The following is a 22,812-nucleotide window of genomic DNA, read 5'->3' as shown; positions in this document are numbered from 1 at the left end:
CAGGGGCTGCGTCCTGTGACACACAGAGCCCTAGGTGGCCCTGTCCTCTCCCTGGGTCCAGGCCAGGTAGCCACTAAGCTGTGGCCCTAGGGGACCTATCCAGCACGGCCAGTAGCTGCAGTCCCAAGGTGCCCTCCTCTCCCTCAGGAAATGAGCCCCAACTACAGGGAGGCTGGGTGCAAGGCTGGGAGCAGGCCTCGTCCTGCTCTGGAGAAGCCAGGGGCCTGGACTTATCGGTGGTGGCTTTATAACTTGGGTGCTGGGGTGGGCAACACCTACAGCCCTGAGAGAGACTGCCCAAGCCCAGGTCCCAGCCAGGATACCTCCCCTGTACCCCAGCTAAGCAGTCACACCTTCATTTTCTAAAGCTTTATTTTGCAAAATGTGTAGATGTTTTTCATCGGTATCATTTTTTGAAATTAAATTAACCTCCTCCTACCCACACCATGAGGCAGGAGGAGGTTGGGTGGGGACAGGGTGGGTCAGCCCAGGCAGCTAACCGGTGGAAGCCACCTCTTCCTCGTCGCTGCCATCAGGGACTGCGTCTGTCCCAAAGTAGCGATCCCCAAAGTTCCCTGGAGAAAGAAGCAGCCCAGTATGGAGCCTCCTGGGGAGACCAGCCTTGCTCACACATACCACTCAACAGGCTGGCAGCTCACCTATGCCTGGGATGATGCGGAAAAGGTCATTGACCCGCTTGTCCACAGCTGTGGTGATGATTCTCACTCGTGGGAAAGCATAGGCCACGGAGTGGACACCCATCTCTGCCATCAGCAGTGACAGCAAGAAGATCTTGTCCTCGGGCACATCGTGGTCCTGCCAAGCCAAGGGCCAGGTAAACACCAACTGCACAGGGCCTGCCTGCAGCCCATTCAGGACCCACGTACCAGGAGGACACGGACGGCCATCATGGCCGCTGCGCCAGTAGACACCGTACAGTCCATCAGGATCACGTGGTCGTCACTGATGTCCTTGGGCAGCCGAAGATAGTGGAGCTGTGGGAGGCTATGAGGTCAGCGGAGCCTGCCCACCAGGCTCTGGGGTGCCATGTGGCCTTTCCCTGGGCTGGCCATCCTGTAACTCCCATGCCTCCCCAGTTCCGCACCTCGGGCTCCCCCGTGAGCTGGTTGGTCTGGATGAGGATGGTGCCGATGCGCACGTCTTTGCACACAGCGCGCAGAGCAGGCTCCATGGTCTCCCCAGCACGCAGGATGGATACTCCAGTGATCTAGGGGAAGGGAGGGCTGAGCCAATGGGACACCCAGCCCAGCCCAGGTATCGCCCTCCCAGGGTGCACATACCTGCTTTCCAGCATAGCACTTGCCTGCGTAGTCCTGCCCCTGTGGGGTCTGCACCACACAGTCCTGTGCAGAGGGGGTGTGTCTGGACGTGGCCCTCACAGAGGCCCCACCCCCTTGCCCCCAACTCGATCCCTGCCTACCTGGAAGGGCAGGAAGGAAAGCGCATGCTCGATGAGCAGCCGCATCAGTCTCTTGGAGTAGAAGATGAACTCGTCCCGACTAGTCTCCCTGTCCCTGTCCGGTGGGGTGGGTGGGTGTGCTTAGGGGGGGCTTAGGGGGGTCCCACCCCACCTCTATCCCACCCTGCCCCTCCAGCCGGCCCTCACCTGATGATGGTGTGCATACCGCGCACTTGCGGGGTGCTCTTGAGGACGCTCAGCGTTTGGGGAAGTGGGTGGCTCTGGTGCGCTGAGGCCAGGGCCGCCCTAGGGACACAAACAGATTGGGGACACTCAAGACTGAAGGCATCTCATTCCAGAGCACCCTCTCCCCACAGGACGGCTGTGCGTCACCATGGGGGTAAAGCAGAGGGGACAGCGGGCGCGCAGGGTGAGAGCAGGCCGCTGGCTATGGCTGTCTGGGGGGACCTCCCACCCCAACTCCACAGGAGGTGCAGCTCCTGGAGAGGGAGCAGAGACACAGCGTCTGGTCTGCGGAGGAAGCGCAGGCCCCGATGTGAGGCGTCCTCTGAGGCTTGGAGGGAACAGAAGGGCCGGTGGGATGGGGCTCACCTGCAGGTAGGGCTCAGCCCCCAGAACGGGCAGCTCCCGACCTCTGCCTGGAGTAGTGACCGGGCTGAGGGGTCAAACCCTGCCCAGGCCCATCCCCAAGTGTTGCCCAGTGCTGCCCAGTGCTGCCGCCTGCCCCACCTGAGGCCGTGCCTGGCGGGGGGGACATGAGAGAGGCAGAAGGGGGAGGGAAGGACGGGGTACAAGAGGGCACTGGGAGAGGTGGGGCCGGTAGAACAGGAGGAGGGGTGCTGGTGGCAGGAAGTGGGAGGGAGGAGCGGGCGGGCAGGGGAAGGTGACAGTGTGGAGTGTGGGGGACAAAGGCAGGACAGAAGGGAGGAGTCTGGGGAGGAGGGAGGGATGGGGGGCTCAGGGCGCGGGCCTGGAGGAGGCAGCTGGGGCGGGTGCGGGGTGGGGGGGCCCTGCGGGCAGGCGAGCGGGCAGCGGGGCAGCACACAGCGAGCACAACCGAGCTCTCTGCTCACATATCCCAACGCAGCTCCCTCTGCTCGCCAGTGAAGAGTGTTCAGGGAGGGACAGGCAGGAAACGGGTTCACAGAGGAGAGAAGAGAGAAGACTCTTAGTCGGGAGTGCAGTGGCCTCTCTGCAGGTGGTACAGCACGGCCACCAGCTGGCCAGAGGGAAGAGGAGGCCCAGCAGGGCTGCAGCACCCACCCTCTGGGTGCAAGGGCCCTTCCCCTGCCCACCAGCCGCTTCCTGGACAGGAGGAGACACTGGGGCTACGGGCCACCACTTCCTTGGCAGACCAGAGAGTGGAAAATGGAGCTGGCCACCCCTGGACACTTTTTCTTCTCAGGATAAAGGCTCCTAGAGGGAGCTGAGGGAAGGCCTGCAGCACCTGTCTGGAGACCAAGCGGGGACTCATGCAGGGAAGGAAGCGGCACAGGGCGGGCCCAGAGGCCTTCCAACGCTCTGACTGAGGCTCCCAGAGGTGGCTCGGCCAGAGCTCCCCACCTCCAAAGAAAGCCTGGGAGGAGGGGGCAGGTCCCTCGTGGTGACACATCAGGGGCAGGTGCTGGTGTCTGCCTGCCCACTGGGTAGACAGGGTGGGGGACACAGCCTTAGCCCACCACAGGTGTGCTGCAGGGCAGCTATACGGCAGAGCAGGGCCCAGGCAGGGAGGCAGGGAGGCAGGGCCGAGCCCTCACACCACCCCAGCGAGAATCCCCTAGGCCATGAGATGGGGCAGAGGAGGTACAGTAGCCCTGGAGGCAGACCCAGACCCCAGGCTGCTGGGAACACATCATGGCCACATTCCTGGAGACCTGGCAGGGCTAGGTCAGGAGAACAGCTGTGCTCTCTGGGGCTGAACCCCACAGACAACCCCACTTGCAGAGAATTCTCCATGATTTCTGTTCAGCATAGGTGCTATGTGATCTTGGGCAAGTTACTTAACCTCTCTGTGTCTCAGTGTCCTTATCTGCCAGCAATGGGAAGCAGAAGCAGGGCTGGGGCTAATCCACTCCTCTGCATGGGGAGGGGCTGCCCACTGGTCTGGCTTGGTAACAGCCCAGACCTGGAGCGCCCTGTGGATGTTGGAAATGCCTCCATGTGTGCAGACAGCTATGGGGTCTTACCTGACGCTGAGTTCACGCTGTGGCAGCAACACAAGGAGACACAAGGGAACGGTGGTGTGTCAGTGACCAGGGCAGGTGCCAGACCACCCCACCCAGGACAGGACATGCTGCAGCCCCATGGGGAGACTGCTCAGAAGCTGCCAGGTTTTGGAGGTGAGCTGCTAATGCTTCTAACCTGGGGAACACTTGGGTGAGACCTGTGGTTCCAGGCTGGGCAGTTAAAGCCAGGAGCCCTGGGCTCCGTCCCGCAGGCCACAGGCCTCTGACAGCCTGTGGGACCCAGCCATAGGATGCTCCAACAAGGGACCTTCTGGTGAGGACTTCACTCCCAGGGTAAGCTGCCACGAAGGAGAAGAGCTACTGGCCAGACATGGGGCTCAGTGCTGAAACCCTGTGGCCTTAGGCCAGCAAGACAGTGGGTCTCCTTTGCCATCCTGCAGGGTTGGGAGGGACAGGAGCCCTTCTAGGCCAGGCCAACGTCTGGCTGGGAGCATGTGGCAGCTGGGCCCTGAGTTCCTGTGCCCACTCCCAGAACAAAGGGCTGGGGCTGGGGCTGTGTGAACAGGCAGATGAAGCAAGCTGGGGACACTCAAGTGGACATGAGAGGGTGGGCAAGCAGAAGCAGGGACACTACCTGAGACTCACCTCCTCCAGCTGGCTGTGCACATGCTGCACGATCAGGTCAATGGCCACCGCGTTCCCACTCCCTGCGGCAAAGGAGGGCGGCTCAGGCAGGCTCACGTGCCAGTGTCCTGGCAGGCCCACCTCTGGGCACCACCGTGCATGTGCCAGCATCCTGGCAGGCTCACCTCTGGGCACCACAATGTCCGCCAGGCGCATGGTGGGCTGGATGTATTGGTCAAAGGCAGGCTTGACAAACTTGTGGTACTGCTTAATGACACCCTCGATGTCCCGGCCTCGTTCACTGATGTCCCGGCGCAGCCGCCGCACTAAGCGGATGTCAGAGTCCGTGTCCACAAAGATTCTCATGTCCAGGAGCTAGACAGGGGTGGCAAGCTGACTGCGGTCTGTGATCAGCTGGGTCACGGGCCCCACGGAGCAGCTCCTGCACAAGACCTCCTAGTATGTGGGTCAGGTCCAGGGCCAGCCCCCATAGGCATCTCCTGAGCCTTGCGAGGAGTGTGGCAGGAGCGTGAGCTCAGGGAGCGTGTGAAAGTGGGCAGGAGCTGGGCTGGGCAGTATGACATCTACATGATATGGGGATGAGGGCCTGATGGGTTCTGGGTGTGGAACCTCAAGGAGCTGTGTGAGGGCTAGGGGTTGGTGGGAGCAACAGTGGGGTCCTCTGGGCCTGCACCAGTATCTGAGACCTGCAGCAAAGTCCCTCAGACTGACTGCCTGAGGTCCTCACCTCCAGCAAGAAATGAGGAAGCCAATGCACAGCTGAGGGTTGGCAGGTTGGGGAGGGAGCACTGTCCCCAGCAGCCACACCCACGCTAACCAGTGGGAGAGAGCAAACTGTACCATGTTGGGGGCACCCAAGCCTCTCCTTTCAGCAGGGGAGACCTGGGGACAGGGCAGGGCTTTGCTGGAGGATGCATCTGCGGCACAGGGATGGCTCACCTCCAGCAGCGTCTTGTCAGCGAAGGCCATGATACCCTCGAAGATGATGACATTTGCACCATAGAGTGTTTTCTGCAAAGGAACCAGGGAGTTTCCAGCCAGCTTCTGCCTCTGCAGCCCATCTGCAGTCCTGAGCCCCTACCTACCCAGTCCTTCTTCCGGCTGTGGGTGGTGAAGTCATAGATGGGCACTTGGACGCTCCTGCCCTGCTTCAGCTTCTTGAGGGTGGAGATGATGAGGTCAAAGTCGAAGGCGTCGGGGTGGTCAAAGTTGAAGTCGTTGTGGGCGGCCTGCTCCTGCTGCTGCTGGGTCAGCACCTGTCAAAGAGGCCACAGAAGACCCCTGCCCACAGCCCCAGGGGACAGCATGCTGGGGCCCAGGGACCAAAGGCCTGCATTTGCAGGGGAGGGGGCAGAGGGAGAAGGGCACTCCAGGAGCTGAGCAGGGCCTCACCTTGTAGAAGGAGTCCATGGACAGCAGGACCACCCAGGGCACGTCCAGAGCCTCAATGATCATCCTGGCCACGGTGGTCTTCCCTGAGGCACTGCCGCCTCCCAGGCCTGCCAGGGGAGTGGAGAGCCGTGCTCAGGACACCTGGCTGGCCCCACGGGTGGTCCCGAGGGGCTGCCCACACCACTCTTACCGATGGCAAAGGCCTCCTTGGACTGTGTGCCATGCTCATTGTACCAGGGCGGCCGTCCTGCCGTGTAGATGGTGCGCTTGCTGGTGCGCAGCAGGGGTGGCTCCGACTTGCACTGGCTGGTGGTGCGCTTCCGGGGTGAGCGCCCGGTGCCCACGGTGGGGAGGAGCCTGTCCAGGGACCCTGCATTGCTGCTATAAAGACAATGTGGTTTAGCCTTGACCTGGGGCTGCTGGTCTCCTTGGTGCCTGGTCACACCCCAGGGGGCTCCTGTAGGCGCAACCCAGGTCAAGCCTGGACTGGGTACTGTCCAAGAAGCCCACCTACAGTGGGCCACAGAGCTCATAGGGGCATGGGACCTGGGTTCACACAACAAGAACAGAGGGACGTTGCAGTGATGAGGAGAGAGGAGAGTCCCCATCTCAGGCTGTGCTTCTCCCCTGTGTGGACTGGGCCAGGCAGGGCCCTTCCTCAGGTGGTGCCAGGTAGGCACTTGTGGACAAGCCAGAACCCCCTGAGGGCCATGCCCCCCTCCCCAGCCCAGTGCTCTCTCTGGGCAGCCCAGTCACTGTCTCCTGGCAGAGGAGGGTAGAGCCTGGGCAGAGGTAAGGACAGACACAGGGCTCTGGGCAGACTGGCACCCTGGCCTGGCCTCTCTGACTGTCAGAGTGCAGGACGGACAACGAGAGGGGAGATCCCAGCTAGGAGGCCTAGGGAACCAACTTGTTCTGGGATCCCTCCTGGGTCCTGAAGACAGAAACTTCCAGAATCCAGCAAAGGCCACCTACATGGGCTTACCCCATGAGCCATGTGTGTAAAACAGGAGGCCCACAGAGACTACCAGGTGGAAATCTAACCCGAAAAAGGCTCAGACCTGTGCTTGTGTCCGTGCCACATCACACATGCCAGGCCAGCTCTCAGATCCCTGCCACCTGCACCATTGGCCTGTATCCCAAAAGGGGTGCTGTTTCTGGCTGTGGCCTCAACCCCGAGACCTCTTCTGTGGAGGCTCCCTGTGAATGCATGGCCGGTGACACTGCTCAGTTTGTCCTGAGAAGCAGAGCCTGGTGTGAAGATGCTGGGTGTGGGGGACAAGACACAGGCTGTGAAGGCCCTCCTGGCCACTGCCTGAATGGGGAGACCAAGTGGTCAGAGTGGCCCTAGCACCATCTCTCAGGCTGTCCAAGAGGGGTTAGTGGCTTGGCCTAGCATGTCACAGCCCACCCACGTGAGGAGCCTGTGAGCAAAAGGCTTACATGTCAGACGTGCCAATTTCAACCAGGATCCATTTGGGTACCAAAATCTGGAACAGGGACTTCTGCCTGTTCTTTTTTTTTTTTTTAATATTTATTTTTTAGTTCTCGGCGGACACAACATCTTTGTTGGTATGTGGTGCTGAGGATCGAACCCGGGCCGCACGCATGCCAGGCGAGCGCGCTACCGCTTGAGCCACATCCCCAGCCCCTGCCTGTTCTTCTTGAATGTTTTATAAGCACATGTGCCATGCTATCAAAATCCAAACCATGAGCAGGGCACAGTGGCACAGGCCTGCCATTCCAGTGGTCCAGGAGGTCGAGGCAGGGGGATTGTAAGGTTCCGGCCTGCCTGGGCAACTTAGTGAGACCCCAAACAGAAAGGGCTAGGGCACACCTCAGTGGTAGTGCACCTCTCAGAGCACCAGCAATGACCCAAGCTGGGCAGGGGCATTGGCGTGCACAGGCGTGGAGGCCACGGAAGAAAGGAGCCAAAGCCTAATCCCTAACAGGTCCTATGGCAGCTCTAGCAGCAGGAAAGCTTCCTATCTGTGTTTGACAAGGAGAGCGCTGCGCTTGTCCTTGGGGACAGACAGGGCCACCTGTTTCTACACCACCATTGTTAGGAGAGCTCAGGAGTGAGCCCAGGGAATAATTAGCCAGGCAGAGGTGCTCAGCCTTGCTCCTGCAGCTCTGGAGACAGCTCTGAGGCTTAGCACAAACAACACAGCCAGGTACCACAGTGACTAGGTGAGAGGTCCTAGGGACAGTGCTGCTCTACCATGCACTGGCATGGGAGCAGGTGCCCACAGCATTGCTGTGGGACACATGTGGGGGGCACAGCCTAGGACATGATGTGCCCTGGGGCTGCTGTCTGCACCCCCAGTCAGGCTTGCCAAAGAGCTCTTGGCTTAAAGGGAGACAGGACTTGTAGTGACATCCTAAGGTCCCTGGACAGAGGGTAGACAGCAGTTTGCTCACCTGGGCACACTAATCCACCAACAGTAAACAAATAGGTTTGTGAAGCTCACCCCTGGGGCTGCCCACATCACACTCCAAAGGAATCGCCCTGTGCCTTCAATCTCCACTGAAACTCTTTAACAGAAAATGCTATTTGTGAGAGGTAGGGCCTCCTGCAGGAATCTCCCAGGGCTGCCCCACAGCCATGCCCTGGATTCCAGCAGCGAGCACGCCCATGCACAAAGCCAGGACCAACTCCCATAGATACTGAGCAGAGGCAGCCAGCGCTTGAGGCTCTGCGGGATCTCAATATGCAGGCCTTCCTGGAGACCTTTTGGTCCTTCTATCAGTGACTTCCTCACCCCACTGAAGTGACCACCACCACCACCACAAATCCTTTCCAAGGCTATCACTGCTGAGCCTGTTGCAGAGCCTTCTGTTGGGCAGAGTGCCTAGTTGCAAGGAGGCCGGGGGGACTTTGCCAGAAATGCACCTTGCCTCGCTGGCGACAAAGGCCACAAGGCTATCTGCACCAAGCCTCGGCCCTCCCAGAGCTAATCTCTGTCCCAGAGCCAGCAGCAAAAATTCACCCATTTCTCAAAACGTGTAACCCTGAAAAGAGAAATTTGCACAAAACACCTCATCTCCTATCCACAGATGGATAAGGGTACTTCTGGCCACAACGAGGAAAATTATTCTCAACCCAAAGGACTGAGCCACGACCCAGAGGAGACACACACAACCCACAGCCCCAAGTGATACTCCCTGTGGCCTGAGCCTGGCCCAGCTCCCCAGAGTGCCTGCCAGCCTGCCCGCTGCCCGCTACTCAGAGATGCACTGCACAGGAGTCTGGAGTGATCAGCACCACGTGAAGCTGGGTACTCCTCACCAGCAGGGATTCCTCTGCAACTCACCTGCCTTCAGCCCAGCACCCTGAGATCCTGATGCCAGGGTAAGCTGGGGGACTGCTCATGGCCGACCAGGTCCCAGAGGGCGTGCTCCCGGTGTGTGTATGGCTTAGGCGCTGGCAGTTAGGGAGGCAGCACCACAGCGGTGCCCAGAACAGCTCTGGCTCTCTGGCCACCTGCACTGGCCCTCTGTGAGTGGAACCACTCCTGTGAGCAGCACAGCAGATGAAGACCTGGGTGGGGCTGGGCCCCCTGGCTGGCAGTGGAGCTGCTGGATGCAGGGGGCGGTGCACAGCACTGGGGGCCCCAGGAGCCCCTCTATACTGAGGGAACACACTTGCCACTGGCCTCTGAGGCCAAGGCCACAGTCATAAGAGGATCACCCAGCTAGGGATCGTGTGCCAGATATTAATAGCACAGCTTTGCCTAGTGTGGCCTGCAAGATCCAGGCCAGCTGTGGGTGTGAACTGCCCTTCTGAGCACAAGCTAGCCCACTCACCAGCCGAGGCTTGCTGAGGATCACTGTGCTCCAGTACCCTGGCCCCACCCCCACACACAGCAGGACAGGGAAATTTGAGACCCCTCCTGGCCAGCTGACCTCAATGTCAGTGCTGAGCTGGGCACCCCACCCTTGGCTCCAAGGTACCTCCTATGAGCATAAACAGATATGAAACCCTACCCTTTAGCCGGGTCTAAGAATAACAGCCCCGCCTCCCACCTCACAGAGGTTCCAGAAAGTCCCTGGGCCACTCAAGGCTCATCAGGGGACACAGCCACCTCCTGTCCACAACAGCAAGAGAAGAGGCAGGCCTGGCCCCACCCTCAGCCAGCATGGACAGTAGAAATCTCTTACTGGCTCAAGGGGTCTGTTCAGAGAGGTTCTGGCTGCCCAGCTCTCCCGGTGGGTGGTTATCTGTGCCAATCCCTCCTGGCGACCCAGATAACCCACCCCTCCAGAGGCAACTGGAGAGGGAACAGCGTCCGGTGTGTCCTCAGAGCTTGCCCCTTCTAATGATACTCCCAGGTGGCAGGCTGTCTGCACCAGGCCTCGCTCAGGGAGCCTCAGCTGTCTTGGGCAAGGCAGAGGGGGACTCCTGGGGATCATTATCTCGCTTGGATGTCTAAGCAACAGAGGGGACCCAGGCTGGTCAGCCTGGATGTTCCTGGGTGCCCTAGCTGAGCAAGACCCATGGGCTGGGTCAGAAGCCAGGCGACAAACTCATGGGAAGCCGGTACTGTTGACCTAGGAAAGGGAGGCCAGAGCCTAGATGTGCTGCTATTGACAGAACAGGCAGCCTTCACTCTGGCTCACCAACCTCGACTCCCAGCAGCCTCTGCCTTTGCTCCAGCTTAGGGTGCTGGAACCCCACTCCCAAACTGTCTCCCCAGGGCTAGAATGGACTAGAGAACACCCATTTCCAGCACCACCAACAGGGGCACTAATGCTGTTGATCAGTAGCCACATTTGGAGCCCAGTTGGCCAAGTACCTTTCTGCCCAGTTTCCTCCTGTTTCCAGTATCAGGGCCGTCTGAAGCAGGGGGTGCTGAAGGGTGTCCAGTCACCTCAGAGCACCCCTCATCACTCTGGGAGAGGGTCCACTTTGGGTCACGGCATAGTGGGGCATGGCTTAGACCCCTTCACCCCTACCAGGAAGGGGCAGACCTCAGTGATTTCCCCCAGGATGGCAGCAGTTATGCTCTGGGATTCCTGAGACCAAAGCAGGTACCTCATCCACAATAACGACGCCACAAGTGACGGCACACGGAAGTAAACAGACATGTGCAGAGACTAGAGAGCAAGACTGCACCATATTGAGCATCCCCAGCCAACATCCAAAGCCGGAGTGATGGGCTAATGCCTGTAATCCCAGCTATTCAGGAGGCTGAGGCAGAGGATGGATCACAAGTTTCTCCTGGGACAGTGTGGGCATTTGAGTGAGAATCTGTCTCAAAAAAATAAGAAGGTCTGGTGATACAGTTCATTCCCCAGTACACAGCAGGAATGAGGGGCAGCTGGAAGCAGTCAGGAGGACCTACCCCTCAGGGTCTGGGGTGGGTGGGAGGACCGAGGCTTACATCTCCTACCCTGAAACCCTTTCCAGCAGACCCTGCTTTCTTGCTGTTCTAAGCAGATGCAATCAGCATCCCTCCACTGCCCACAACCAGCTGGTATCCATCACTCAGGTAGCCCCTAAGGACAGTCCCTGCACCAGCACGGACAGCAGGCACTGAAGACAGAGAGGAGGGGTTAAATAGACATGGGGACCAGTGCAGGGACCGTGGGGAAACGTACCCGGAGAGCAGAAGGAAAAGTCCCTGGCTGGACAGGAAATGCACAGGTCAGCCTGAGACCCCCACTGCTGTGGCCCTGTGCCAGTGACCCGCACGAGGACAGTCTGTGTTGAGACATCACGAGGGCCTGGTGCCCAGAACAGTCTGTGTGGTCTTGGAGCCTATCTGGCTATGCATGGCCTTTCTGCTCCGGGTTACCCAGTGACCCTCTGAACAAGTGAGCGTCACAGATTCAAGTCCTGATGGACCGAAGCCAAGCAAGCTCCCGGTCACTGCCCGCTGGGATGGTGTGGGCCTACGACCGGCCGCTCTGAAAGGGCTCTGCTCGTTCGCCAGAGCCCGAGCCAACACTCTGGCTCCAGGTACTCGCCCGCACCCGGAAAGCGTTCTGGGACTCCGAGGGACGCGATCAGACCCGGAAGAGGCAAGGCGCGCAGTCGCGCGCGCGACCACCGCCCCCTGGCGGCCACGACCCCGAGGCGCTGCGGGGGCGTTCAGCCGGATGCTGACGGGCTCACCCGCAGCCCGCTGCCCCCTTTAATGCTCCCGGACCCCTCGAAGGCCCCACACATGCCCGGCGGTCGGAATGCACCACCGCACCTCACTCTCAGAATCAGTCCGAGGGCCACTGGGCTGCAGGGCCGGCCGGAGCCCAAACCCGAACGTGACTAACTCGGAAGGTCGCGCGGGCACACGGCCCCGGAGCGCCGCGAACCTAGGCCTCGCGGGGTGCAAACCAAGGCCCATCTCCCACGTCCTCCTGTCCTCCGTCCGCTCCTGCCCCTGAGGCCGCCAGCCGACCACCCGGCCGCTCCTCCAGGGAAGGAGGTGCCGACAGGGGCGGGGGCGTGGAGGGCATGGGGACAGCCCCCGAGGTGGGCTGGGCCCGGGGCCTCGACGCCGCGGGGAGGGGGGGGCACTGCCCTTCCGCCGGCGCGCGGCCCCCGCCCGGCCCTGCGCCTACCGGTCCTCGCACGCGGTCTCGCTCTCTCCTCCCGCGGAGGCTCCGGGCGCGTCCGGGGCCGCAGGAGGCGGCGGGGGCGAGGGGGCGGCGTCCGCGGAGGCCGGTGGCGCAGCCATGGCGCCCGGAGACTTGGCGGTGGCCGGCAGCGCGCGCCCCGGAGCCAGTGAGGGCGGACTACGAGCCCCACAAGGCCGCGCGTCTCCGGGCGCGCGCACGGGAGAGGACCGCGTCTCGGCACAAACTCAGCCACACAAAAGCCCTGGAAAAAAATCAATAAACATTTATTTGATAGTCATTTTTAATACATACAGTTGATGGCGCGTCCCCGCGCCACTCGCCAGGGGACGAGGTTGGAGACAGATGGTCACAAGGCGGGCAGGGCCCGAGCTCACCGTCAAAACATCTTGCAAATAAACATTTTGTAGATAGAATATATATATGTATATATATGGTTACAAGTGATAGCTGGAACCTGTCTTTCGAAATGCACTTGTGTGCTGAGAACCTCATTAAAAACCAAAACAAGAAACCCGAAGTTTAGGACGCATGGCCACCAGGCAGAAGGGTGACCCACGGCCCTCCTGAACCCTAGACTTCCAGGGCAAGCTACCTGGAGTCTAGCCGGCAGGGGCTTACAAGGAAAGCCCTCCCCTTCCAGGGCCTCCCTCAGAACCACCAGAGGGAAAGGAAGGCTCCAGCCACTCAGGATGCACCCCATCTGCCTGCAAAGAATTGAGTAAAGTGCATCCTATTTCTGTGTGAAGTGTCAGCTCCTGGGGCATTTTCCTGTTCTCAGGAAAGGGCGTGCACTGAACCAGAGGTAGATCTGCAGAGACCCTAACTCACATTTTGCCAAGGACCCAGGGCTTGGTCCACCAAGCTCCATGCTTACCACACCCTGGGGTCTGTCATTCTGATCCCTCCCACTGAGGCTGCTGTGGAGGCCAGTGGTCACTTTGTCATGTGTGAGCCAGAGTGGGAGGTGGGCAGACCCTGATGCACCCTGCCCAGGGCCCTACACCCTCTGGAGGAAGGCTTTGCAGACCAGCTTGCCACTGCCCCTCTCTAGTTAGTGTGGGTGGATGAGAGGGGAGGAAAGGCGGGAGGGAGGGAGGCTCCCAACCAGTAGCCACTCCAGCAGCAGCCCCCTTGTTCATTTCAAGACACAGGGGTTAAAGTGCTAAACATCGTCACCCAGGCCCACTTCTACACCAGGGCTACCTGTGGACTTCGGGGGTGTCCTGGAAACTCAACACCCCCCCAAAAAAAAAGAGCCTGGCCTCCTTCCCCCCAAGTGCCAAATACCTGAGAAGCTGGGCAGGAGGCCACACCCTGCTGGAGCCCAACCTCCTCCACCATGGAAACAGGGCCAAGTGCACTTGGCCCTCCATGGGTGCACTCAGGTGCCCTGGAAAGCACACTGCCCCAGAGTCCCAGATTCTCCCCTGACCCTTGCCCACACTCATCTCCACCTAGGCCACCATCCTTAGACCAGGTCCAGGGGGAGTCTCTTCTCTCCACCCCTCCCAACACATCAGGCCAGGCCTGCCCAGTCAGTTTTCCCATCCCCAAAGCCCCATGGAACTGGTCTCCCTACTTCAGGGTAGGACAACCCAGCTGGAACCCCTCCTCCCTGTCCCCTGAGCAGCAGAGGAGCCACAGCACAGCCCTGGGCCAGCCTAGCCCTACCTTCGGCACCAGGAAACCCTTAGCACCAAAATGTCGGATTGTTGTGAATTTTTTGTATAAAAAACAGAATTTAAAAAAAGGTTGTTACTTGTCACAGCAACAAGACTGGCATCCACTACACCCAGGAGACACGCACACAGGCAAATATCAAAATTCACATCGTCCAGGATCAGTGAGGCTGTGCCCTCAGCCCTCCCTGCCCCCACTGGTAAACAGCCTCCACCCATGTCTCTGAGCATCTTCCTCCCTTCACAGGGGCTGCAAGTGGGGCTCCCCTCCAGGTGCCCTAGGACTCCTGACTGACGCCTGCCCTACCTGCAGATCCTGCCATCCTCAGACTCCTCACAGCCCTGGAGCTGCCACCTAGTCCAAGCCCCCCTCTCCCACTGGCCTTTGGTTCCTGTATCCAATGCCACCAGATGTACAGGAGCAGGTAAAGGGGAGGAGGGTTTCTATAGGAGCTCTGCCTCTTGGCTGACCCCACCTGGCAGAGGATATTCTCCATGGGGCTCACCTTCGGAGCTGGGCCCTTTCCACCTGGCCCTGGACCCACAAGCCCCTAGCCCCAGGGAGATGGCCTCAGGCTGTGACCTTGGCTTGCAGTGACAGAGGCTGGAGGCAGGAAGCAGAGCATACAAGCCTCTGGTCCTCCACATGTCTGGGCAGAGCAGACAGGAAGCTGTCCCTCCAACTTGAGGACAAGGACCAGTGGTTTGGGGCCTGAAATGCAGCAGGAATGACAGAGGATGAGGGCAGGCCCAGAGAGGTAGAAAACAGAAGCAGAGGAACTGGAGGGTGGATGAGGGTGGGCAGGTGGCTGTCAGGTCAGCATGGCAGTGGCTGGACGGGGTCTGTCCTGGGAGGTAGCTGGGGTACTGGAGTTCCAGTGTTGGGTGGAGGCAAGGCCCAGGTGGTGGCAGCCAGGGATGCCCAGGTGCTCTCGTTGGCCCAGAGCCACAGATCACCAGGGATGCCCCAGTCATGGGGAGCCAGGGTGGGGACCCAGCTGGATCCGAGGAAGCAGAGACAGGGGCCAAAGAACATCTGACTGCTGTGCACTGCAGCCCCTTGGTGCCAAAGCCCCAGATGCTGCCAGGCCCCTGAGCGTCCTCACAGGGAGGCTGCCCCACCCTTTGTACTTCTGCTGCTGCCCCTGGCACCCCTTGTGGAGCTCCACCCAAGTGTGCCCTGAACAAGGGAAGGGCCACCTTCAGGGAGGAGAGAATGGCTCACCACCTCCACTGGACAGATGGATGGGGGTGAGGATGGAGGACAGGAGGTCCAGAGTGGCTCCCCGACCCTGAACAGAGTGGGGCTTGGCAGCCAGTGTGGGGTTCGTTTTTAGGGTGCCTTGCTGGCTCCCACCTTCCGCCCAGTGGAGCCCCGAGACCCCTTGTCCCTGCCTCCCAAGGGCCAGTCGTCCCGGCGGTGGAGGAGCTTGGGCATGGGCTCCTCAGGAGGCCGCTCCTTGGGCTTGCGGCCCCGTTTCTTTCCTCCCGCCAGACTTCGTTTCTCTTTCCTGGATATCAAGGGACCCTGGCTCCTATGTTTGGGAGGTGGGTCTGCTGAGGTCCGGAACCAGTTCTGGGGAGAGAAAAGCCCCAACGAAGACCTGGGACCCCGCCCATACTGTAGACCCGGTCACCCTCAGGCCAGGTAGGACCCAGCTTCTCAGCTTTTCTGGGGGATTGGATACCCCTATGAGGAGAAACTGCCAGACTTCTCAATGCTGGCCACTTGCTTAAATAGACACTCTTGGGCCATCCCATTTCCACCACCCCAGCTCTGGCCCTACCCCTACTGGGCCTCCCCCAGCTGCAGGCCCAGTGGTTGCTCCCGCACCTCTGCATGGGTCTTGAGGATGTGGTACTTGACGCCACTTTCAGAGCTGAACTCTTTGGGACACAGCAGACAGCGGTATTTCCCTACCAGGTGGTCCCCCTGTAAAGCAAGGCAGTGCAGTCCCTGGCTCTTGAGGGCCCAAAGCCCACACCTGGCCCAAGCCCTTATCTCACCACTAAAGGGGCAGGGACAGCTAGAGAATCTGCGGCTGTTTCAGGAACCTGTAAGGGTACCCTGCAGCAGGACCATTAACTGGCTCCTGCTACCGGGGAGTTGAGGATGGGAAGAGGCAGGTGTCTTGGGGAAGGGTCACAAACCTTTGCTGAGGGTCCTTTCCCAAGATAGTGTGCCCAGGTCAGGTTGACCACCCACACATACCCACATAGACAAGGAGCTGAGGACAAGACTGGGGACTGACTGTCCTATGGCTGGGGTAGAGGGCAGGGAGGGGTCCTGAGCCAACTGTCTATATCAGCCTGTCTCTGGGCTCATGCAATAGGAGCAGGGAAGGATCTCACACTAATGTGGAGGGACCCCTGGCAGGAGAAAGGTGGGAATGCTGAGCACCCTCTGGGCCACAGGGAGCCCCTAGGACTGACCTTGCTGCAGCTGGCCAGATGGGCCTTGAGACCAGACACGCTGGAGTAGATGGCTTCACAGCACTGCAGTGGGAGACAGCCATGCGGGGGGAGGCCGGTGGGGAGTCTCCCACACAAAGGTGCACCCTGCCTCAGCCTCAGGGAGCTCGGAGCCTCTCTCTGGGGCATGTGGAAGGACCTGACTCCAAGAGTCCTGGGGTTTAGGCTGGGCATGTAGGGCCTGAGGCCCCTCTGCTAATGGGGTCTTAAGTGAGAACCCTGTGGGAGCTCAGAATCAGAGGCAAGGCTGGTCATTTTGAGGGCTGCCTCCTGACAGGTCTCGGTCTCAGCCTCTGGCACTCCCTGAAGGCCACACCTGCCCTGTCTTGGACCTCCCATGCCCACCCGCTTAGCCCGCCCCGCTCACATCATTAGGGCAGTTTACGTGGCCGTTTGCTTTGACTTCATTCTTCCATGCCTCCAGTAGCTGGGGGTTGAGTGTGGGGAGGCCTGGCCGCGTGTAGTTGAGCTGTAAAGCCAGGCACAGTGCAGGTGAGTCCAGGCCCAGAGGCACCCAGGCTCTGAGACTGTATGCCTCAGCAGCAACTCAATGTCCCTTCCAGAGTTGGGATCAGTAGACAGGGGCATGGCTGTCACCAGGGACTCTGGATTGAGGCATGTCCTGCCCAGAGACAAGGAGGCCAGGGGCTTGGGGAAGATCTCAGGGAAGAAGGCCCACACCCCATCCACATGTGGGTAGGCAGCTCACCCGTGCGGTCTCAGGCACAAGATCATCCTTCATGCGTCGCTTGGTCCAGTCCCGTGCCAGCTCATCCTCTGCAATCTCCTGCAGGTGGAACACGGCCACCTGGGCCGAGGTGCGGCGGATGCGACCACTTGGGGTCCGCTCCACACCCAGCAAGTCCTCAGCCTCAGGGGTCTTTTCCATGGGCTCCTCGGGAGGCTGGAGAGCAGGGTCACATGGTAGCCAGGATAAGCAGCAGAAGCAGGACAGCCAGAGATGGCAGGTCAGAGTCAGCATGAGATGTGGGCCACATGTGGCCCCTGAAGACACAAGGACCCAGGGTGCATACAGGTGTGGGGGACAGGGATAACATAGGCATCCCAAGGAAGATGGGACACAGGGGTTCCTGGTGCCCACCCTCCAGTCCATTGGGATATAAGAGACTTACAAGGAGAGTGGGGATCACACACATCAGGTGGCAGGAAGGAGTACTGTGTTACAGCACAGACAACTGGAGAGCCATGGGAGCATGAAGACCACGGGCCACTCACCGGGGCCGAGTGCTCCGATCGCACGTGGTAGTCATGACCAGCCTTGGAGCGATAAGTCTTGCCGCAGTGGGCGCAGGGGAAGGAAGGGCTGTCTACCTCACAAGGCGGTTTCCCACAGCGCCGCTGGTGGTACTGATAGCCCATGAGGCTGGAGAAGGCGGCCCCGCAGCCCTGGGGATCCAGGCCAGTGGTCAATAGGCAGCCAGAGAGGCTCCAAGTACCATGTCCACACATGCTCCCCACACTGACCTCCTGGGGGCAGCGCAGCCGCCCCATCTGCTTCAGCACCTTGCGCAGCCGCTCTCGTTCCTCCTGCTCCCCGCCCTCAGAAGCCTCAGCAGCAGCAGGCTGAGAACAGGGTGAGTTCAGGGGTTGGGACCACTGGGTCCAAGGTCAGGCAAGGGGGAGCAGCAGGGTGGGGTTAGATGTCAGTGGTCAGGGTGAGACAGGCCCTGGGGTCCTGGCAGCATACCTTGGCACTGTGCTCGGCCATGGTGTGGTAGTTGAGACCAGCCTTGGATTTGAATTGCTTCCGGCAGTGCTGGCACTTGAGTGCATCCTGCAGCTACAGACACAGCCTGGCAATAAGAAGCTGGCCATGGCTAAGGAATCCCCACTCCCAGTGCCTCCCAGGCAACCTACCTTCTGACACACCTCCATGTGCTTCTTGAGCCCCACAAGGGTCTTCCGGGTGACCACATTGCAGGTAGGGCAGATGGCCTCCCCCCGTTCATGGATAGCTCTCTGCCACTGCTCCTCAGGACCACCTGTGGGGCAGGACTGGGGCCTCAGAGGCTTGTGGAGGCTCCTGGATGCCAGGGGTAGCAGTAGCACCCAGGCTCCACAATCAGCCCCCGTGCCTGAACCATGGTATCCACCCCACAGTTGAGACCTGCCCTGGGCCCTGGCCGGCAGCCCCACCTGGGGCTGAGTGGGTCACAGGAGTTGGTGCCTCCTTGCTGACAATGACAGGGGTAGCCGGCATCTTCTTCCGCACATCCTCAGGACCCAACCCCTCCTGCTTCTTGGAGCGGTGAACTCGAGCCTTATCCTCGGCTTTAGCCAGGCCTGTGTGCACAGGTAGGTGGGCAGGGAAGTGTGGGCTAGGTGCAGGCACAGGTGTGGAGGCACCCAATCTCAGAGGTGCCCTGCAGGTGGGGTCTCACCTTTGAGTCCAAAGGTCCCTGAGATGGATGGTTGCTCCCCTGTGAATTTCTTGGGTGTTTTCTGTTTCCTTCCTGACTCGGGGGAGAGAAAACAAGGATCAACATCTGGTCAAATGACCATCTGGAGCCAGAGCCCCACCTACCTCCCGACTTTCCTCAGGGCTCTCATCTTACTATGCTTTGTGCGCTCGGGGTCCTCCTCAGGTGGGGACACGGGGCCTGCAGGCCGCACTGCCTCCCTGCCCACTGAGGGTCTCCCACCCAGCAGCAGGGAACTACTGCTGGGATCTGTACTCAGCTGTAAGGCCAAGCTCTGGTCCGTGGTAGATGGGCTGAACTCCCCATTCTCTGGCCTGGACTGCTTTGGTGGGATAGGGCAGATGTCCAGGCTGTCTGCGGCCCTGCAGAGGAGGTGAGGTGAGGCCAGGTGGCCAGCCCTGGCCTGGACCCTAGATATGCATAAGGATACTTAGGTGTGAGCTCCTGTACCTTTTCTTACTGCTGCTCTTCCCAGCAGCACGAGGTGCTTTGTTCTCAGACTTGGTCAGCAGCACCATTTTGCAGGTTGGTGTATGTCTGCTGATGGCAATGGGCCTGCTGACCGGCACTGGCTTGCTGACCACAACGGGCCTGCTGACTGGCACTGGCTTGCTGACCGGCACAGGTTTTGTAATTGTTACCAACTTGGTGACTGGGATAGGCTTGGTGACTGGCACAGGCCTAGTGACTGGCATGGCCTTGGTAACTGGCATAGGCCTGCTGACTGTGACAGGCTTGGTGACTGGCATGGGCCTAGTGACTGGCACGGGTCTGCTCACTGTGACCGGCTTGCTGATGCCAATGGGTCTGCTGACTCCCACAGGCTTGCCCATAGTGACAGGCTTGCTCACTCCAATGGGCTTGCTGACCCCAACAGGCCGGCTGATGGAGACTGGTCGGCTGACTGGGCCAGGCTTGGGGGCTGGCAGGGGACGGTCCATGTGATTCCAAATCCGGTGTTTCTCCAGCTGGGTCTTTGAGGTGAATGCAGCCTCGCAGAAGGGGCAAGGGAAAGCCAGCCTATCTGAGATGGCGCCCTGGGCAGGGAGGGCAGGTGTGGGATGGGGCCCCGGGACCTCTGCCCAGGCACACCCCTAGGCCACCTCCTCCCTGACCCATAGCCCCTTACCCCTTGGCAGCGCTGGTAATGGTACTTGAGTCCGTAGATGCTGGGAAATTCCAGCCAGCACCCTGAGTTGGGACACTTCACCCTCGAGTGAGCTTTGAATTCATCTTTCCACTGGTTCATGAGTGAGAGCTGAGCATAGAGAATGGCTGGACTGCTGCTTCTCATCCACCTAGGCCTCAGCCCTCCAAGCCCCAGACTCAGAACCCTCCCCAGGCTACAGGGCACAGAGGCAGCACAACCCCTCAACCTCCAGACTGCAACAAGAATTCAAGCCCAGCTCCAGATCTGTGCTGGGGCTACTAGCATGGCTCATTGGGCCCTCACAGCTATCAGAGGTAAGGGCCTCAGGCTACATCCTGAAACTCAGAGCTGACAGGGGAGGTGCAGAGGGGAGATTAGTGTAGGTCAGTGACCTCTACAGGCAGACCCATCATGAGCCCCACCCCTGCCTCAGGGAACTCACAGGAATGTCTCGCAGGGCCTGGTTCTCGGCCTTGGGCCGCCCCTTTTTCTTCCCCTCTGTCCGGTCGCTGGCTGGACTTCCTGGGTCAAAGCAGAGAGGAGCCTGGCCAGATACTGTCTGTCCACTGTGGACCACAGGCATCCCTGTAGCATATGGGGCAGCAAGGTTCAGGGACTGCACTGTGGCTGGCACAAGGGGGGCAGATGTGCAATGAGCCTGGGCTCACCAATGCCAAGGCATAGGGCAGGGGCCCTGCCAGCCTAGGACAAGAACCCAGGCACAAATTATGTCCAAAACAGCCTCTACCCCAGAACGCCCTTGGGTATTCAGAGAGTGACCCTCTGGAAGTGATTTTGGCCCTGGCTCCTCACCCAGCTTTGGTGAGTCCTGTAGCATGGGAAGTCGGACCTCCTTCCGGCTGCCACCCTTCCCAGGTCCACTTCTGCTGGACCCCTGGAGCCGGCGGCCTCCTCCAACACAGAAGGGATCAGTCATTTCTGCAGGGCAAGTACACAGACCTGAGGTCCAATGAGCCCAATTCAGAACTTACAGAGGGGCTGCCCTGAAGCCTACCCACCAATAGGCTCACTCTGGCCAGGAAGCTTGCCCTCCTGATTTGTCACAGAGAAACAAGTAACAGGGCTTCTGACTCAGGGGAGGGGCTGCACAAGTTCTCCCCAGACAACCCAGAAGGCACAAACAGTGTGGAGACCCTCACCAGTTTGGACAGGCTCCCTCTCAATATCAGACTCACAGTCCCAAAGTGTGCTGAGGATCAGGCATCGGGCAGGGCGTGTCCCCAGGAGAGGTGGCCTGTGCAGGAGGAAGGAGGCTGACCACATCCCTCCTAAGGGCCAATTATGGCACCAGCAACAGCTATTGGCTCACAGGTTGCCAAGCCCCAGCACCTTGAGGGTATCTTTCCCTTCAGCGTCCTCACCCCTGCCCACTCACACCCCATGCAAAGCCAACCTACCCAGGTGGGCACCCTAGATCCTTCTCCCCAGATATACAAAATAGTCTAGGTGAGTGCCAAGGGACGCTGGGGCCCTCCTTAACTACAAGCAACCCCTCTCTGGTGGGCAGACTGAGGGCCACTGGCATCTCCTTCTGGTCCCTGGGTTTCCTGACCATCATGTCTGGCCCCCTTCTCAGCCTTGATGCAGGGTTCCTGTTCAGCCCCTGAGTCACTGACCACTGTCTGGCTGACCTCTGCTCTCCCTGCTCAACAGACCTCAGCCCACTTCAGTTAAACAAGGCCAGCATCAGCAGCAGAGGCCCAGGCTCCAGAGCCCACCACGACACTTGCCAGGGAGAACCCTGTTGTCCAAGGCTGGGCTTCCAGGGGCCAGTTCCAGGAGTCACCAGGCCCTGTCAGGTCCTCCCACAAAGACACCTGAGCCACAGAAGGGGGCGGTACCAGGGCGCAAGGTGTGAGCCGGGGAGCCCTTCCCGACAATTTCTGATCAATTCAGATGAGAGGGCATGGGAAGGGGCTGCTGTGTCTGGGAGGGCTGAGGTCGGAGGTCAGGACAGGCACTGCCCACTGCCAAGGGTGATGGCAGCCTGGGTCCTGGGCCTGGGGGGAGGGAGGGTGTGAAGTCAGTCAACAAACTTCTCAGGGAGTCCTCACTTTGAAATTTCAAAGGAAGACCGTGGCATGAGTCATCCCTCCGACCCGAGGCCTGGCTGCAGGCGGCCTCCCTTCCAGTCTTTCTAAACCCGGGCGGGAGCCAGCGCTGGGGGCCTGGCCGCGGCCGCGCGACCCCTCCGCCTAGGGCCGCGGCCGGTGCAGGACTCCGGGGGGCTTGCTGACGGGGCCGCGGCGGGCGGCGGGGCCCTCCGCGGAGGCCGGCGGCCGGCGGCGCGGCCCGGCCAGGTGAGGGCGGCCTGGGCGCGCTGCGGGAGCGGCCGCCACCCACCTGTCACTCGCCCGGCGCGGGCGCTGGCCTCGGCCTGGCCGGAAGGGCGGCCGCGGCGGGGGAGGGGGGCGCAGGCGGCGAACCAAAATGGCGACTTTTTCCGCGCAGGCGGCGGCGGCGGCGCGGGGCAGCGGCGGCGGCGCGGGGCGGCGGGCGGCGGGCGGCGGGCGGCGGCGGGCGGCGCTTACCTGCGGCGCCCAGCGGGCTGCGGCCGGGCCGGGCCGGGCCGGGGCGCGGGCGCGGGTCCGGGCAGCGCAGGCTGCGCGCCGCTGCGCACATGCGCGCTCCCGCCCCTCCCACCTTTGACAGTTTTACTGCGGGGGGAGGGGGCGAACTCTCGCGGTATTCCTGCCGCGCTCCGCGACGGGGAGGGGGCCCACCGGCCCGCCTGCTAGATCGGGCTCGGGGCCCTCGTGGCGGTGGGTCGGGCCGGGGCCGAGTGGCCGACGTGCCGTCCGCA

At 60.6% G+C, this 22,812-nt stretch overlaps 2 protein-coding genes across 18 annotated transcripts; both read right to left on the bottom strand.

The window, feature by feature from the left end:
• Window positions 1–354: 354 nt before the first annotated feature.
• On the bottom strand, window positions 355–12,393 carry UCKL1 (uridine-cytidine kinase 1 like 1). 17 transcript variants are annotated; one of them, XM_081291179.1, is made up of 17 exons: window positions 8,979–9,772; window positions 8,136–8,199; window positions 6,726–6,901; window positions 5,855–6,045; window positions 5,665–5,771; window positions 5,358–5,528; window positions 5,212–5,283; window positions 4,437–4,626; window positions 4,273–4,334; window positions 3,628–3,644; window positions 1,628–1,726; window positions 1,442–1,535; window positions 1,302–1,364; window positions 1,106–1,228; window positions 888–995; window positions 660–816; window positions 355–575 (listed from the first exon to the last, which is right to left on the bottom strand). In XM_081291179.1, exons 1-17 carry the CDS (start codon window positions 9,035–9,037, stop codon window positions 496–498), a joined length of 1,833 nt encoding a protein of 610 aa, XP_081147305.1. In that variant the 5' UTR covers window positions 9,038–9,772; the 3' UTR covers window positions 355–495. The 17 variants fall into 17 exon arrangements, with proteins under 17 accessions (XP_081147305.1, XP_081147292.1, XP_081147296.1 ...); XM_081291166.1 differs by having other exon boundaries at window positions 5,855–6,042; window positions 8,979–9,179; XM_081291170.1 differs by lacking the exons at window positions 8,136–8,199; window positions 8,979–9,772 and adding an exon at window positions 12,229–12,361 and having other exon boundaries at window positions 6,726–6,864.
• Window positions 12,394–12,486: 93 nt separating this feature from the next.
• Window positions 12,487–22,637, bottom strand: ZNF512B (zinc finger protein 512B). Its single transcript, XM_081291165.1, is given in 18 exon segments — window positions 12,487–15,501; window positions 15,760–15,858; window positions 16,359–16,421; window positions 16,765–16,866; window positions 17,107–17,301; window positions 17,634–17,804; window positions 17,883–17,981; window positions 18,106–18,198; window positions 18,276–18,400; window positions 18,555–18,701; window positions 18,800–18,871; window positions 18,974–19,200; window positions 19,289–19,913; window positions 19,916–20,096; window positions 20,431–20,573; window positions 20,802–20,897; window positions 21,149–21,243; window positions 22,541–22,637. Coding segments are annotated over 16 exon segments (2,610 nt in total). The 5' UTR covers window positions 20,827–20,897; window positions 21,149–21,243; window positions 22,541–22,637; the 3' UTR covers window positions 12,487–15,258.
• Between the last annotated feature and the right edge of the window lie 175 nt (window positions 22,638–22,812).

The sequence above is a fragment of the Spermophilus citellus genome (assembly GCF_964194105.1).
Source record: "Spermophilus citellus genome assembly, chromosome: 4".
Taxonomy (NCBI): domain Eukaryota; kingdom Metazoa; phylum Chordata; class Mammalia; order Rodentia; family Sciuridae; genus Spermophilus; species Spermophilus citellus.
This window is presented reverse-complemented; position numbering and strand designations above follow the sequence as displayed.

Excerpts from the sequence above, each read along its gene's own strand:
- UCKL1 (XM_081291176.1), bottom strand. The coding sequence starts at position 12,011 with ATGGGCCTTGGTTTGCACCCCGCGAGGCCTAGGTTCGCGGCGCTCCGG. Across the intron at positions 1,365-1,441 it reads TTTCCTTCCTGCCCTTCCAG|GACTGTGTGGTGCAGACCCC; the intron begins GTAGGCAGGGAT and ends CCCTCTGCACAG. Across the intron at positions 817-887 it reads TGGCCGTCCGTGTCCTCCTG|GACCACGATGTGCCCGAGGA; the intron begins GTACGTGGGTCC and ends TTGGCTTGGCAG.